Raw genomic sequence first — 17,645 nt, forward strand, 5'->3', positions numbered from 1 at the left:
CTTCAGCAGTATCTTTGCCTAGGGAGGCCTGGGGGCTGGGCCTTCTCCCAGCCAAAGAAGGATGTTATTTTACAGTGGAAAGGCAACCTGGCCCCATGCCTGGGCCTCATCGATTCCCTCCTGGGGCTCTCATAAGACCCAGGAAGTCACTGTCCTCTGGGAAGTCCCTACAGATTCCTGTCGATGAGTCAGAAAGATGCATTTGGCTTTTTCTTCAGCTTTCCTTTTTGTGGTATATTATTCTTCCTACACTTCTAAACTGTCTTCTCACTTAGGGACTCTCAATTTACCTGCAAATTACCCCAGTTTCAGTTAGGCCAACTGTTAGGCTGGATATTTTCTTAAACTGCTGATTTGATGCTTTGGTGCTGAGATAACTAAGCCATCTCTGAAAGGTCAAGTGTTTACAAACTAAGATGGAAATATGCTCATACCTGATCTCAATCCAGAATGAGAAAAAATAAAGTCACAAAGAAAGTGTGACTTGCTGCCCAGACTGCACCAGTGTCTTCAGGCCTCCCTCCTGCTCCCCTCAGAGCAGTAGCCTCCATCCTCTCTACAAGCACAGAATTCCTTTGGGCACATTTAAGAGATGATCCCCTTCAACTCCCTGATGCTTTCAGGAAGGCTCTGCCTGCCCATTAAAGTCAACAAAATCACGTAAGTGTGTGAGCTCTGAATGAGGGTTCAGAATGTCTTTTAACATATAGTATTAATAGAGTTTCCCAAATTGGATCCTGTACAAATTGTCCTCAGTCACTCTGAGCCTCTGCTGGCAGCTTGTCCCTGGCCATTTAGCTGGGGAGCAGAGGGGAAGGGGTGTGGAGGGGTAGGGGTGGAGAGGGACTGAGACCGCAGCTCTGTGTGGTGTCTGCAGGGGAGACACGGCTCCTTGTAGACACACAGGCTGCACTGAAGGCATCCAAAGAGCATCAGGAAAATAGGATCTAGGAAAGGACAACCTTTGTGAACACAGATGTAAGCTGGTTTCCAAAGTTTAACCATTTCTTAGTGATCAAAAGTCTATAAGTAAAATAATTATCATTCTAAAAGCTCAAAGAGTAGATGCTTCCTCCATAGGAGGCACTGTGTGTGAGGACCTACCGTGCTCTATCTGATCTGTGCAGCCACTTTGAATGAGGATCTGAGGTTGCTGGGACTTAATCTTGACCCAGGTTACTCTGCTAATAAGTTGTGAAGCTCATGTCTTTTTAATATCAGAACAAGAACACCCGTCAGTGGCCTTCAGTGTGTTGGGCCTAATTATTACAAATTCCTCCAAACCTTCATTCCTTCTCTGAGACACTAAAGGAAGAAAAGATAATTATAGCAGAGGGGAAATAAAATGTCAAGTTTCCTATGAAATATACTCAAGCTTATCTAGAGCAAATTAGATAAGAGACTGTAGATGGGGCAGCTGCCTGACAAAAGTACTGTTTAGTTCAAGAGGCATTTCCAGTATTTTTACAATGTTTCAGAGGAAAAGGAGGTAGAAAGAAGGAGACTTATCTGAAACCTACTAATACTCCTGAGGGCAACGTTAGCCCATGATTACTTTCATCTCCTCGCCCAGGTCCTGCCAATGGTGGTTTTTTTTGGTGCCGTCATGTCCGTGCTCTACTATCTTGGACTGATGCAGTGGATCATTAGAAAGGTACGGGACCAGAAGGGATGGGTGACAGGCATAGAGCTGATTATTTCAGGGACAAAGTCCTAAATACTTTTTATTCAGAGTTTTACAAAGTGACTCTCTTTTCACACTAAGATTCATTGCACTCTCCAAGTTACTGGATTCAAACCCAAAAATCCTACGTGTCCCTAGAGGGAAGTCTATCTCAGGGACTTCTGACAGGGTTTTGACTTGCAACCCACTGATATCTTCATGACACCTTAGCAATTGCTTCTTTAGCCACAGAATTGACTCCCACAGGTCCCACACCTGCCGGGGAGAACAGCACTGTCCTCCATCTTGGTGACCACCCTGTGCCTTATGCAGAGTCACTGCTTTTCCACAGGAGGTTCCAAAAGGGGGCACTCTGGTCTGGAAGCTACTAGAGAATCAGAGCAGGAAGGGGAACCTGCTTTTCACTCCTGAGGGAGTTTTATAAGCCCATAATTTTTTTTTTAAAGTCTAAAAAGTTAATCTCATTCCTGCTGGCCCAGCAACTGTCAGTCCTACAGTCACATGTTAGACCAGAAATCTATGAAACGTGTAAGCTAGTTTGAACGCACATGAGAGCAAGGCCGTGCACACAGGGTTTGGGCACAACCCAGCCCTCCTTGGATCCCTGTCAATAAATAAAATGGAGAGAGAGAGAGAACCAGAATACCGGCAGAATTCAGTATTTCAGCAAGAGAACCAGGGCCTGCAATTTTCTGATTGTTGATTTAAACATTTAGAATTGCTGTGTTCATGTCTAAGGAGAAAGAATGCCACAGGAAGTCCCCATCCTAGGGTGGGAACCACAGTCTCCAGCTGGAAGGGGCACCATGAAAGTGGGACGATAAACCGTGTTAGATTGAGAGTTAAGAAGAAAAAGCCAAACATAAACTACACCCCACTACTTATTAGCTGGGTGGTTTTTGACAAAACAGCTAAACTGTTCTGTGCCTCAGTTTCCACTTCTATCAAATGGGCATAATTATAGGACCTCCCTCAAAGGGTTATTGTGTGGATTAAAGCATTGCTCAGATCAAGGGCTCAAAACTGCCTGGAATGCAGTAAGCCTGCCATGACTGTCAGCAAGTATTATAACTTATGGCTGGTCCACAACGTTTCAGTAGAAATTCATTCATATAATTTTGAAAGTATGTGCAATGACTCAGACTTACCCCTCCAATAGGAGGGTGTGATTGGCCTGCTCTGAGGACTAGGTAAGATGTCCTCACAGTTAGCACATTGCTGGCCTGCCCACAGTTGTTGAAGGCCTCAGCAATTTCCTCCAAAGGTTTTGTCCCTACTCTGAAGTTTTGTGTATATAAATAGCTCTTCACTGACTTTGTCCCTTGTCCCCTTTTAGGTTGGATGGCTCATGCTGGTTACTGTGGGATCATCTCCTATTGAATCTGTAGTTGCTGCTTGCAATGTATTCTTTGGATACGTAAGTTGTAATACCAACAAAACAAAACCAAACACCTGCTGAAATGGACACTTTTTCCAGAAAGTGAAATAAAAAAATATGATGGTTTTATTTCTTTTAGTGTAGAGGGAAGAGTGTCAAAAAAGGAACCCTCAGGACTGACAAAGTCTGAATCGCTTTGTCAAAGCATTGGACTTCTCATGCATAGATTCTCAATCAATCTTTTCTAAGTTTATAGAATTGTTGAGGCCTCTGGCTCACCCTTCAGAGGTGAGCAGCTCATTCACTCACATGGAGTTCACCACTATCTCATGCCTGCAAACCCATAGCAGGTAGCCTCACATGCTGTAGTGTAAGGCTGGGGCGATGAAAGAGGCCAGGAAAGGCTCCCACCTACAACTGTGCAGCTGTATAGATACCTGAGTTCATTCTCAACTTGTCTGAACTGGCCAACAGTCTGTCTTTGCTGAGCCTGAGGAACAACGCTGATGAGCAAAAGTATTTTCACTCCCCAATCCATTCCACAGTTAAATGCTCTTTTGCCTGAAGTCCATTTAAGCAAAGAAATATGGCACAAAAGGGGTGTCTCTCAAAACAGGGCATTCCTAAGGGGCAGATGAGTGAGAAATAAGAATAATCGTCCTCATCACTCTGCACATGGAGCTTCAGGCAGAATGGAGTTACATGCCAAGGAAACCAAGTGTGAGTGCTCACTAGCATGGCTGCCCAAGGAAATTGGATTTGAAGCAAAAATAGTCACCCAGAAAAACACATGGCTGTGGATCCCAGGCTTACGGCTGCTCCAGGCAGCTGAGCCTTCTTATCGGCCAGCCTAGGTTGCTAACCTGGGGCACAGTCTTCAGAGCAGGGCCCATGCTTCCTTCCCTAGGAGTTCAAATTATTATAATTACAGTCATAAGATCTCTCTGGACTAATCAGGGCACCATCTTGAGTTGATTCCTCCTACCTGTGGGGTAAGAGGGCTCATGTACTGAATTTCTATTCAGTCCATAAATTGACGCTCAACACATTCACTCTTACAGAACCATTAGAAATGATAAAATTGTAAAATTGCACACATGCTCACTTTGGTACCTAATATGCTAAAAGTTGAGCTATGATTTATGGAAAGCCCCAGGCTGCAGGCTGCCTGCCCTTCTTGAGGGGCCTCAAGCCTTTACAACTGCACTCTACCTGATTCCTTTCCACCCAAGGGGAAGAAGGGGTCTTGATTCTCATTAGGAAAAGGTCTCTGGGCACCTGTGCTTGTTATTTATTTTATGCTTATATCTCTATTTCCCTGTGGTGTCAGCAAGGAGATTTAAAGTCTGTCGAGATGAAGCTAGAAGATGGGAAGCCACAGAGGCCTGGGAATCCCCAGTTCTCAAGGCCAGGCCACTGGGCAGAGTTACTTAGCCAATGGTGTTCCAACCTTAGAAAAGTGTCCCAGCCAGCGGAGTCCAGTCCCAGGCTAAGTGGGGGCCTTGTGTGAATTGGCCTTGCACACTCTGCAAACTTTACACATGATTCTGTACGCACACTGACCTAGAGTTCAAATGACCCAGACAGCTAGGGTGTAGGCTTTCAAACTCCAGCATGCATCAGAAGCACCTGGAAGGCTGTTAAAACAGGATTGCTGGCCCCACCCCCAGAGTTTCTGATTCAATAAGTCTGAGAATTTGCATGTCTAAGGAGTTCCCAGGTGATGCTGATGGAGCTGGTCTCAGGTCCTCTCTTAGACATACTGCTTTAGAGGATGGAATTTTGGGTAGATTGGCATACCCTCCTAAGACTTAAAAGGGAACGCTTAATCTGTTCACTCTGTTTCTAGACGGAGTCTCCACTGCAGATCCGGCCATATTTACCACACCTCACCAGGTCCGAGTTCCACGCAATCATGACCACTGGGTTTGCTACCATCGCAGCAAATGTCTTTGGCACATATGTTTCTCTTGGGGTAAGAATGTTTGGGGATCAATTTATGGAAAATACAACCTCTTCTTTCTTTGCTATTGTCATTTCTTTTTTTTCTTTGCCGTTGCTGCTGGATAAGGAGGCCCAAAGATTCCTTTTTGCTGGATGACTGGTCAAAGTTCCTTTGGCATTTGAATGGAGTGCCCAAAGGAGCTTTGGGGCTTCACTTTTATATCCCTGCCACCTAAATGTGAATCTTACCCAACCATGGCAGCATACAGTGATATTATGAGGCTACTGTGGCTGAAAATATAAATATGTAAAATAAAAAACAATTACACTAGTAAAGGCAATATAAACCAGAGGTCAGCAAAGAATGACCCATGGGCCAATTCTAGATCACTCTTCTTCTCTTGTAACTGAATTTATACTGGAAACCAGCTACTCCTATTTGTTTCTCTCTGGCAGCTTTCATGCTACAGAGTTGAGTACATGTGGCCCAAAAAGCCAAAAATATTTACTCTCTGGCCCTTTACAGAAACAGTTTTCTGACTCTGACCTAGAGCAGTGGTTCTCAAACCTTACTGCACATTAGAATCACCTGGGAGCCTTTAAAAGCCCGAATACCCAGGCCCATCCCCCAGAGTAATTAAACCGGAATCTCTTGGGGTGAGACCCAGGCATCAGTATTTTTTTAAAGCTCCTCAGATTCCAATGTACAGACCGTTGAGAGCTGGTGGACAATAGCGTAAGGATGGAGAGCCTTATGATAACTGGGGCGTGTGTCCTAAGCACAGAGCCGGCAAGCTACACATAGATGTAACCCCCATGGGAGAAATGGAATCAACAACAGCCATGTGACCCAGGCGACTGGGCGTTCTTACAAGATAGGCGAGTTTCACTCCAGGGCTTCATCTGTTTCTCGAAGCTGATCAGCAGGAAGAGGGAACAGGGAAGAGGAAAAGGGTCAAGGAGACCTCAGGAATAGCACTATGACTGGATCCCCGGATGATCCACTCTGCCACCACTGTGGGAACGCTGCCTCCAGAAATGTGCTGGGTGGAATGGGCGTGGGGAGGGGGTGCTGATTCTGGAATTCTGAAAAGATAGGGAAGAGAATCCAGAAACAATAAGGGTGTGGGGAGGGGAGGGGAAAGAGTTTAAGTAGACCTGCGGTGAGGAGAGCAGAGATGCTTACAGATCACAAGGACTCTGCATAAATGAGTGTTAGGTAAAGGCACAAACTTTCAGCAGAGCACAAGGAAGACGGAGAGTGTTGTATCCATGCCTGCAGTCCCAGACACCCTCATCTAAATCGAGATGTAATGAAATATGGGCTCTAGGGACTGTTTGAACATTCCAAAGGACCACAGAGAGGTGGAGGGATCTCTGAAAGCTCCTACAGCACAGGATTAATTCTCGTCTGAAATGATCGGAGTTTGATTTTGTGCTTCTCCCTGAAGATGTGGTCAATTCACACAAATTCCTCCCTCTGATTCTCACGGTGATGCCAACTTGGCTCCCTGAGATCCCCCAAGCTTCCAAAGAAACATTGTTTTCTGGCATAGACACAATTCCTGCCCATCTCTTCCCTTGTGCGTGTTTTGAGTCATTCTTTCTGAACACAACAGAAAAACTAAACCTAGGTTGGCCTTCTTTCTCCTAAAATCACAGATTTCACCCGCCCACTTATTAACTGCTTCAGTTATGTCAGTGCCCGCGTCATTGGCTGTGGCTAAACTCTTTTGGCCTGAGACAGAAACACCTAAAATAAGCCTCAAAAATGCCATGAAAATGGGAATGAGGTAAGTGAGATTCGTTCACCTCATTAATGACTATATAAGCTGACGGCGGGGGAGCAGGGGGAACAGGTCCACATTCAAAGAACAGCAAAAAATTGAGAGAACACAGTGAATTACAGTATTAAAGTGAATTTAATATCCCACTGACTATTAGACTTCACTCCAAAAGATCTTGTTCAACCCTTGAAAACCATTTTTTGTTCACTGAAGTATAGGTGACATACAGTATTAGTTACAGGTGTACAACATAGTGATTCAACATTTATACTTGTTATGAAATGATGACTATAGCAAGTCTAGTAACCATCTGTCACCATACAAAGTTATTCCTGTCTTATTGACTATATTCCTTATGCTGTACATTACATCCCCATGGCTTATTTATTTTATAACTGGAAGTTTGCACCTTTTAATCCCCTTTGGCAATTTCACCCACCTCCCTCCCCTCCATTGCCTACCACTTTGTTCTCTGTATCTGAGTTTGTTTCTGTTTTGTTATATTTATTCATTTGTTTTTCAGATTCCACATATAAGCAAAATCATACAGTATTTCTATTTCTCTGTCTGACTTATTTCACTTAGGATGATACCCTCTAGGTCCATCCATGTTGTTGCAAATGGCATGATTTCATTCTTTTTTATGGCTGAATCATATTCCATAATATATGTACACTCGTCTTCTTTATCCATTCATCTATTGATGGGCACTTAGGTTGCCTCCATATTTTGGCTATTGTAACTAGTGCTGCAGTGAACACAGGGTGCATATATCTTTCTGAATTACTGTTTTCATTTTCTTTGAATAAACATCCAGAAATAGGATTGCTGGATTGTATAGTTGTTCTATCTCTAATATTTTGAGGAATCTCCATACTATTTTCCATACTGGCTGGCTGCACCAGTTTATATTGCCAAAAACAGTGTACAGGAGTTCTCTTTTCTTCACATCCTCACTTACACTTATTTCTTGTCTTTTCGATAATAGCCATTCTCACAGGTGAGATGATAACTCGTAGTTTTGATCTGCATTTCCCTGATTAATAGTGATGTTGAGCGTCTTTTCATGCATCTGTTGACCATCTGTATGTCTCCTATGGAAAAATGTCTATTCACATTCTCTTCGCACTTTTAATTGGATTTTTTGTTTGTCGTCTGCCGAGTTGTATGAGTTCTTTATATATTTTGGATATTAACCCCTTATTGGATATATCATTTGCAAATGCCTTCCCCCATTCAGTAGGTTGTCTTTTTATTTTGTTGATGGCTTCCTTCATTGTAAAAGCTTTTTAGTTTGATATAATTCCATTTGTTTATTTTTGCTTTTACTGCCTTTGCCTGAGGAGACGGATGATCCATAAAAATATTGCTAAGACCAATGTCTAAGAGCTGACTGCCTAAGTTTTCTTCTAGGAGTTTTATGGCTTCACGTCTTACATTCAAGTCTTTAATCCATCTTGAATTTATTTTTGTGTATGGTGTAAGAAAATGGCCTCATTTCAGTCTTCTGCATATAGCTGTCTAGGTTTCCTAACACCATTTGTTGAAGAGATTGTCTTTTCCCTTTTGTATATTCTTGCCTTATTTGTTGTATATTAATTGACCATGTAAGCAGGGATTCATTTCTGGGCTCTCTATTCTGTTCTATTGATCTCTGTGTCTGTTTTTGTGCCAGTATCACACTGTTTTGATTACTATAGATTTGTAGTACAGTTTGAAATCAGGGAACGTGATGCCTCCAGCTTTGTTCGTCTTTCTCAAGATTGCTTTGCTGAGAACCTTTCTAAATACCTGAAAGTCATTACATTTCCTTGACTTCAATGTAGGTATTTTATTTTAAATATCGTGTGGTGTTCATTTAGCCTTGATTTAAGATTTTTGCAAAATCATTGGATGACCATTTCTGGAAATGTCTCATATGATAGAGAAAGAAGCCGTGATATGGGTATCCTTAACCTTTCTTCAGTTCATTTTCTTTGGCCCTGTGTAAAACAAAGAGAAAAGGGTGGAAAAGACCAAGGGATTTAGGTTATTCAAAAGTGTTTCATTGGGGCCAACCCTGTGGCCTAGTGGTTGAGTTCAGCATGCTCCACTTTAGCAGCCTGGGTTCAGTTCCTGCTGAAGACCTACACCACTTATCAGCAGCCATGTTGTGGTGGAGACCCACATACAAAATAGAGTAATATTGGTACAAATGTTACCAATCTTAGGGAGAATCTCCCTCAGCAAGAAAAAGAAAAAAAAAGTATTTTATTAAATAACAGAATCCAACAACCAACATGTTTCCAAGATTCACCTCTTGTTTGCATGGAGGTAAAGTCATAACCATGAATGAAAAGTCAAGTTGCCAAAGAATATATATATGGAATACGTGTGATTCCACTTATAAAGTTAGCAAATGTGTGAACCTACACAACATGTTATTTAGGGATGCAGACATATAGGGAAATTGAAAAGAAAGGGAATGATAAGCAACTTCTAGGGAGCCAGGTACCTATGAGATTGAAGAGGATGAGATTAAGGGAGGGCACGGTGTGAGGAGGGGGACCTAAGTTGAGGGTGACCTTCCATTTCTTAGGTGATGGATATTCAGGCCTTCCTTAAAGTATTAGTGTTTATTCCATGAATATGTTATAAATATTCTCTGGTAGCTACTTTTAATTAAATAAAATTTTTAAAAATATAGTATTTTATCTCTTCCCAACTTTTTAATTATAAATGCCACCAATTAAAAGAGTAGTAAAACAGTTAGACACCCATATGCCCATCACCTACACTCAGTAATTATAAATACCTTCATGATTTCATGGAATCCAGGTGAGGATTTTAACCAAGGCATGGGCCTGAGAATTTGTCTCTCCATCCAAATGAGCTCTGATTTCCCCATATCTACACCTGTGATGTCCATCTGCTGACAGCTCCGTGGTAATTCTGCCATTGCTATTTTTTTATAAAGTGATTCAAGGAATATCCTAGAAGCAGCATCACAGGGAGCATCCGCATCCATCTCCCTGGTGGCAAACATCACTGTGATTCTGATTGCTTTCCTGGCCCTGTCGTCTTTTGCGAATGCAGCCCTGTCCTGGTTTGGAAGCATGTTTGACTACCCACAGCTGAGTTTCGAGGTATATATTCTATCATGTTTGTTCTCCATTTTGTTTCTGCCCATCTTTGTTTAAAAATAAAATAGGTTTGTGAATCACCTTCCCTAACTGCCTCTAGTGCACTCTTACACCAACACAAAACTTAGATGTATCCTCTATCTTCCCACAGCTCTTTCTCTGTCTCCTATTACCCTCATTCCACCAACATACTGTCATTCTCTCCATCCGAAGGATCCAGTCACTTCATATGGCTAATTTGAACCTTGACTTCTAATGGATGAAGATGGACAAGGGCACATGAGGGGATTTCTATGTCTATAAGGACACACAGAGGGGTGGGAACAATCTTGTCATGAGGGTGAGGCAGAAGAATGGGAGCAAATAGCTACTCTAATAAAGTATCCATTTTTGGTTTTTGTAGATGATATGCTCCTACATCTTCATGCCCTTTTCCTTCATGATGGGAGTGGACTGGCAAGACAGCTTTATGGTTGGCAAACTCATAGGTTATAAGACCTTCTATAATGAGCTTGTGGCTTATGGGCGCCTCTCAAAATTGGTGAATTTACGGAAAGAGGCTGGACCCAAATTTGTGAATGGTGTGCAGCAATATATGTCGGTGAGTAAATATTTTGATTTTTTGGTGCACGTCTTTATCACATACATACACTCAACAAATAGTTACTAGTGCCTCTGTGTGTCAGGCAAGGCACTTGGGATAAATCAAAGAACAAAACAGACCCAAATCCCAGAGCTCATGGAGCTCATAATGAACATAGCACCACATAATTCTCAGTTATGTTGAATTAATAATCTTGTGTGTGTGTGTGTGTGTGTGTGTAGAACCACAGCTAATCCTTACCACTGCAGTCATGTACTCTTGAGCACTATGGATCCAATCCCAGAGTCATATGAGCTGGGACTGGAATCAGTCCATCAACAAACATTTATCGAATGCCTTCTGTGTGCAGTGTACCTAGAAACAGAGGCCACAGCGTTGAACAAGTGATAAGGCCTCTGCCCTCCTGGGTCTCAGAGTCTAATGATCAGGAAGCTCTCTTCCTTTCAGCTTAAGGAATTCTATGAACTCTGAGAAACTGCCTAAATGCAACCTAGTGCCCGGACATCCTAACGAAGTAGTGAGACACAATCACTGCTCTCCACGTAGAGGAGGGAAGAGAAGAAGCTCAGGGTCTATTGTCTGAACCTTTGAAACAAGTGCCCTAGAACTATGTCAGGCCTTCAGGTCGATAGCCTGCAAGGAGATGCTCATGTCCCCTTGGCCTTGGATGGGATAAGGGAGCTCAGGTGGGGCTCTTACTTGGGCCATATTTGCAGCTGAGTCTCCAACTTTTATTTTCCTAAAGAACAGAATTGGCACACACGGAAACTCTTAGGGAAACGGTGAGTATTTCTGGCCACCACTATGATCCATGGAAACAATCCATTTGGAATTAATGTCCTAGGCACATATTGGGCTTTTAAAGGAAAGGGGAGGGAAAGCATGCTGCCCAAGCTCCTAACTGAGATGGCCCACCTATGAACAGCCCCCAGTCTCCAGCCTCCCAGAGACCAAACATGCACATTTACTCCCACGTGTTACACAAAATAACAGCACACCCCGGGAGAGTATTGATTTGTGTGTTCTAATCAGGGGCATTTGACTCACACTTCTGATGTGAATAGTGACTCTGTAGGTCTCCTGTTTCTCATATGCTCATTCTTCAGCTGACCACGCAGTGGGGCTTGGCCAAATGTCCTCGTTGTCTGGATGCCACCACAAAGCAGCTTGCTTCCCTGCCAAAAGTAAACCGTAGGCTCAGTTAAGTGAAATGTTTTTTATTCCCAACTGCCAGTTGTCAGGAGAGAGTAGTTTTGTTAATGAGCAAAGCAAGCTCACAGGTCTGGCAGTGCTGAGCAGGTTTGTGAGCAGGTTAGTAAGAGGATAGAGGCAGGCCAGTAGAGCTGATTCAGGTTGGAGGTGAGCCCAACCAGGGGCAGGTGCACAGAGGACATTTAGGAATATGAGCTCAATGGCTTCTGTTATTGTTGTCTCACAATGGGAAAAGCATTTTGTTTTTCCCAGTTTCTTATTTCTAATCAACAAAATGGGGATGAGTCCCTGCAATTTCTGTTTACCAACAAAGAAGTGGAGGGGGTGTCCCAGTAGTCTCCTGGAAAAGGTACCATGTGACTGAAGTGTAAGATCTGGCTCCATAAGGCAAAAACTCTGTGTTACCCATTAAATTATGCCCAATGCTGATCTCCATCTAAGGTAAGAGGTCAGCATGTGTATGTTGCACTTTATTACTCCATTTTCTCTTTCTTAAAGATGATACTTTGCATGTTTGTTTGTTTATATGTAATACATTTCATGGCACAGAATTCAAAAGGTACAAAAAGCTATAGAGGGAAAAGTGAGTCATCCTCCCTATTTCACTGGCGCTAGCTCCTCTCCCTGTGCCATATTATGTTCACTGTTCTTAGCCTTGCTCTTTTCTCTTAATAACACATCTCAAATGCCTTTCCACACCAGTGCCTGTGACACAGTATTCTATGTGCAAGCACACCATAACCTATTTTAGCCAGTCCCCTGTTGATGAACACTCTTATCGATTTTTTGCTATTGGAAGTAGTGCTACAATGACCGTCCCTGTACATATGGCATCTTTGCTCATGTCAAGGAGAGCTGTAGGATGTACTATTAATTTCCTAGTGCAGTTCTTTCCACCATGTAGTCTTGCACATTTATGGGCAACGACAAAGTGGAATCATCCCAGCTTCCTTTCCCTCTTTTTATAAAACCCTACGTGGCCCCATCTGTGTACCCTCCTCTGCAGATCCCCAGAAAGGAGAAAGAGGACTCTCGAGCACTTCACGCCCTCTCCCTCCCCATGGTCTCCTAATAAGCTGGCCTGTTTTTGAAGCCAATTGAACTAAATGAAAAGCACTAGACAGAGCAGGGGACGAGGATGAGCTATTCCAGAAACAGTGGACTGCTCAAATACTTGAAATATTTTTTCCCTTTCTGCTATATGCATGCTGATTGAAAACATCAACAAAGGAGTTCTCAGAAACCAGGGAAAAAGAGGCGCTTTCTCAACTAAAACTTACCATAACCATTTGAGTCTTGAATGGCAGCTTTAAAAAATCCAGCTAGTGAAAGAAATAAAGGCACCACCAGTTTTGAATGTAGCATTGGCCTGGTTTGTTTTTTGAACTAAATCATAGATTTTTCAGGATTTTCGGGGAAAATAATTGTTGCCTCAATTGTCAGGGTGCCTTTGCCAGATTGGGTGTTCCTCCAGTGAACAGTGAAGTGCCCTGGCTCTTCCAATCCTCTGCAGTCAGTCCCTCACCCTGAGAAAGAACCATCTGGCCGAGCAGCACCTCTTGCCTTCAGAATAGAGATGGAGGGCCACGCTCACACTTGGACGAATTCACCTTCCATCCTCTCATGGCCCTGTGAGAGGATAATCCGTTCTCCCACTTCGAAGAGGCACCTAATGTTCCTATGGGCTGGTCAGAGCTGAGGAGCAAAGAAAGGCAAGCACACCCCACAACCAGATGGAAAGGACTCCTGTGAAATCTGTGAGCTGCCTTTCTACTGATATGATTCCTTTTCCAGTATATCCTTTATACTGAAATACAATTTACATACAAAAAAGGCCCATTTTTGGTGTACATGTGAATTTTAACAAATGTGTCCCCTGTGTAACCATGACCACAATCAGATATAGAACATTTCCACCACACCTAGAAAATCTTCCTCATGGCCAGTGTAGTCAACAGCCCCCGACTCCCACACAAACCCAGTCCCAGGAATGTATAAAGAACTGTTGTAACTCAACAATAATAATAAGACAAGTGCCTAAGAAATGAATAAAGAGATTTTACAAAGGACATGCAAACATCCAATAAGCACATGAGATGTTCAATGGTGTTTATCACTAGGGAAATGCGAGTTAAAACAATGAGATCCCACCACACATCCACTAAAATGGCTGAAAAAGTGGACAATACTAAGTGTTAGCAGAGATGTGGAGCAACTGGAACTCTTGTACATCATTGGTGAGAATGTAAAGTGACATAACCTGTTTTTAAAATACAAACATACTTCACAGTTTCTTATCAAGTTAACATCCACTGCCTGCATGACCCAGCAATCCCTCTACTGGAAATTTTCCCAGGAGAAATAAAAAGATATACCCACAAAGGCTGTAGATGAATATTTATAGCAGCTTTACTCCTAAAAGTCCCAAGTTGGAAATGACCCAAATGTGCTTCAACAGGTAAATGGATACACAAATTGTAGATTTCTATAAAAGAGCATACTACTGTGCAATAAAAAGGCAAATAAATAATACATGCAACAACATGAACGCTAAGTGATTCCACTCATAGGAAATTCTAGAACAAGCCAAAGTAATGTATGGTGAAAGAAAGATCATTGGATTCTGAATAAGTCTTTTGTCAAATGTGAATGTTTTCTGGGACCAATTTTGTATCTTCAGCAACTGGTTCTGTGCCTGGCACATTATAGCAGGTGGCCAGGTCACATTGAATATTTAAAGTTGTTATTGAGGGGCCATCCCCGTGGCTGGGTGATTGAGTTCGTGTGCTCCACTTCAGGTCCCAGAGTTTCACTGGTTCGGATCCTAGACATGGACCTAGCGCCACTCATCAAGCCATGCTGAGGCAGCATCCCACAGAGCAGAACCAAAAGGACCTACAACTAGAACATATAACTGTATACTGGGGAGCTTTGGGAAAAAGGGGAAAAAAAGACAAGATTGGCAACAGATGTTAGCTCAGGAGCCAAACTTTAAAAAAAAATCCTGGATTCTTCAAAAAAAAAAAAAAAGTGTCACTGAGCAGAAAGTAACATTTGTAGGGGCCCAAACTACCAATTCCAAGTCCTTTGTAGAGAGTCTCTGAATCCACACAGCCCCTTTGTCTCCATTGAAATTCAAGGGGAAATGGAAACTAGAATCTAGGAAGCAACAGGTGTTTGACACCATGCACTTATTTGCCAGAATTGATTCTGTCATCAGAATAGGAAGCCCAGTTAGGATGTCAGATTTACTAAGTTGGTCACACCGTGTATGCATCTGTGTCTTTATGCTTATTTACAGATTCGTTCTGAGACAATTGCCACTTATGCTCTCTATGGCTTTGGCAATATCTCTTCCCTAGGAATAGCGATCGGCACATTCAGTAAGTAAAAACAATATTCTTCAACAAAAGATGTGTTGTAAACATGCTTCAGATCTCCATGTTGCTCTGTAACATTATTCAAATCGGGAAAAGAAGGCCCTGCAAGAGCAGTGAATCCTTTGGGGTCTATTTGTTATCCCTGCTCTGCAATGTAGTTTCACTGTGTAGACCCAAGCTAACATCGGGAAGAATTTGCCCAAATGCACAGGTGCTTTTCCAGCCAGGGATGACACATGGCTTGCACTTCCCATGCCAATTCCAGTAGACTTATAATGGCTGCCTGGAGAAAGATTCTGAGGTCCAATGGAAGTTAAGTGGGAAAATGCTGTAATTCATGAGTGATGTCTTCCATGGGCATAGATGTGGATGGTGACACATGATTTGCAGATGTTTGGGATCCTTCCTTGCGATGCATTTGCACTGCTGTGCCCTCAGCACAACACTGTGTGCGCCCTTTGGATGAACCTTAGGACTTGTGTCTTCTGTGGAGAATGGAAGCCTCTGGGCCTTTCAGTGTGGACAGACTTCTTTTCCTCCCACACCAGAGGACTTCTCTGGACGTGGAACTCATCACTAAGCTCTTGAATCTTGAATTTCCAAGCTAAGTTTGAATAAAAAAAGGAAAAGTCAGCCGATCTGAGACTCCAGCCCCAAAACAATTGTCAGAGGTTAGAAATTTGGAATTCTAAACAATAAGCTTCAACATTAACCTCGTATCTGCTTCCATGTTTCCAGCATCCATTGCTCCTTCCAGGAAGCGTGACATCGCCGCAGTGGCAGTGAGAGCTCTGATTGCAGGAATCATCTCCTCCTTCATGACCGCCTGCATTGCAGGTACTGCTTCAGTCTTTGTGTCTTGTGTCCCTGTGCCCACAACTCTGAGGGGGCAGTGCCTGCAACCTGCACATGCAGCATATGCTGTGCAGAGAGCTGAGAGGCAGGGCCGTGTTAAGCACATCGTGAAGTGAAATGTGTGGAGCGTGGTGGAGAAGTTGGAACAGGAGACGTCAGTGACCTCGTGAATTAATAAAATCCGTGGCGCTCTGTTCCACTTCTAGGCATCCTCTCCAGCACTCCTGTAGACATCAACTGCCATCACATTTTAGAGAACGCCTTCGCCTCCGGCTTACCTCAAAACACAACCGATGTGGTGTCCTGTTGCCAGAACCTATTGAGCAGGTATTGTATTCTTGATCATAAATTCTTTATATCCATCATTAATTTAAAAATCAGACCTAAAGACCCCATCCACTTATTTTTAATCTTCATAACTCTTACTTTATTTAAATATGAGAACGTCTGTGGCAATTCTAACTGCCTTTCATTTTGACGTTTCTAGGCTAAGACTAGGACCCATAGCCATCTAGTGTCGCTCAAGCGCTTCACGTGTCCCCACTGTGTGTTGTGCACTTGGTGTGAATCAGCTCGCTCACACCTTGCAGACACTGTGTAAGTTAGGCACTGTCGCTTTTTTAAGCATTATATAAAATCAGGACTTGGGGAGGCTATGTCACTGACCCAAGCAAAATGAGCGCAAGCACAGTTCAGATAGAAAGACCCAAGAATATCTGGGTCTTTCTCCTCACAGAGCCCATGCCCTTAATTAGTACTGTAGTACTCTGGTACTAGTTACTAGGTGCTGCCTCATTTTCAAGGGGATCAAGCAATGCTGACTGTCCTGACAACATGGTGATGCTGATGGGCCATGGTGGATGAGGGGCTGTCAGTGCCCCATGCCGGCCACCCACTCCCTGTATGGTTTCTATTTGCAAAATCAATACCTCCACCCCATTTGCCCTTCTTAATGTGCAGGTGTTTGATGAGGATTAATTCTATCCTTTCTTTGTTTATTCTGGAGGAAATAGGGGGAATCCTTAAGGTCATACAAGGTTTCAAATTCAAAACTAATTCTTTCATGCCTCTGTCCTTAACCCACTCTCACCTGAATGTGAGGGGGGAAGTCAGCTCCCTGTCATATGCCATTTTTAACATGTCATCTTCTGCTCATCTACTGTTTCCATCTTCCACGTCTCAGCTAACTGTTTCATTCCACTTTCTACCAGCACTGTTGTCACAGGTCCCGGGGAGGTCATCCCAGGAGGAAACCACAGCCTGAATTCTTTGCAGAACTGCTGTGAATTGTTGAAGCCATCGACACTGAACTGCACTTGGATCCCTGATGCATTTTGAGTTCAGCCACTTCTCCAACAGAACCCTAAGCACAGATACTGAACTTTCTGCTTTAGGGAGACAAAAAGAAACCTTATTCTTCATAGATTGGTACTTCCATCATGGAGTCAGCTTTACCTGAAAAGAAGAAAAACAGGAGTGAACCCTTCAGATCTAGAGCATCTTCCTCCCCTCCTCAGCCCCTTCCCCACTGAGAACTACTATAATGTACCAAAGTGAGGTATTGTCTCCAGTACCCCAAATGTCTTCTGACCTTAGAATTTCAGGACATTTAACCAGAATGCAGGTATAAATGACAGCTAACAACAACTGGGCTGTGACTCAGCCATGCTCAGAGTGAG

The 17,645-nt window shown here is 43.1% G+C and overlaps 1 protein-coding gene across 1 annotated transcript in view; it reads left to right on the plus strand.

Moving 5' to 3' along the window:
• The window catches only part of LOC124240774 (solute carrier family 28 member 3-like), a 102,174-nt gene extending 84,870 nt beyond the window's left edge, over window positions 1-17,304 (plus strand). The window contains exons 11-20 of the mRNA XM_046663883.1: window positions 1,574-1,654; window positions 3,021-3,101; window positions 4,912-5,037; window positions 6,669-6,799; window positions 9,750-9,918; window positions 10,319-10,516; window positions 15,033-15,114; window positions 15,850-15,948; window positions 16,173-16,293; window positions 17,178-17,304. Of these exons, the coding sequence (XP_046519839.1) occupies window positions 1,574-1,654; window positions 3,021-3,101; window positions 4,912-5,037; window positions 6,669-6,799; window positions 9,750-9,918; window positions 10,319-10,516; window positions 15,033-15,114; window positions 15,850-15,948; window positions 16,173-16,293; window positions 17,178-17,304 (1,215 nt within the window). The remainder of the gene's footprint in view (window positions 1-1,573; window positions 1,655-3,020; window positions 3,102-4,911; window positions 5,038-6,668; window positions 6,800-9,749; window positions 9,919-10,318; window positions 10,517-15,032; window positions 15,115-15,849; window positions 15,949-16,172; window positions 16,294-17,177) is intronic.
• The last annotated feature ends 341 nt before the right edge of the window (window positions 17,305-17,645 follow it).

The sequence above is a fragment of the Equus quagga genome, chromosome 6 (genome assembly GCF_021613505.1).
Source record: "Equus quagga isolate Etosha38 chromosome 6, UCLA_HA_Equagga_1.0, whole genome shotgun sequence".
NCBI classification, from domain to species: Eukaryota; Metazoa; Chordata; class Mammalia; order Perissodactyla; family Equidae; genus Equus; species Equus quagga.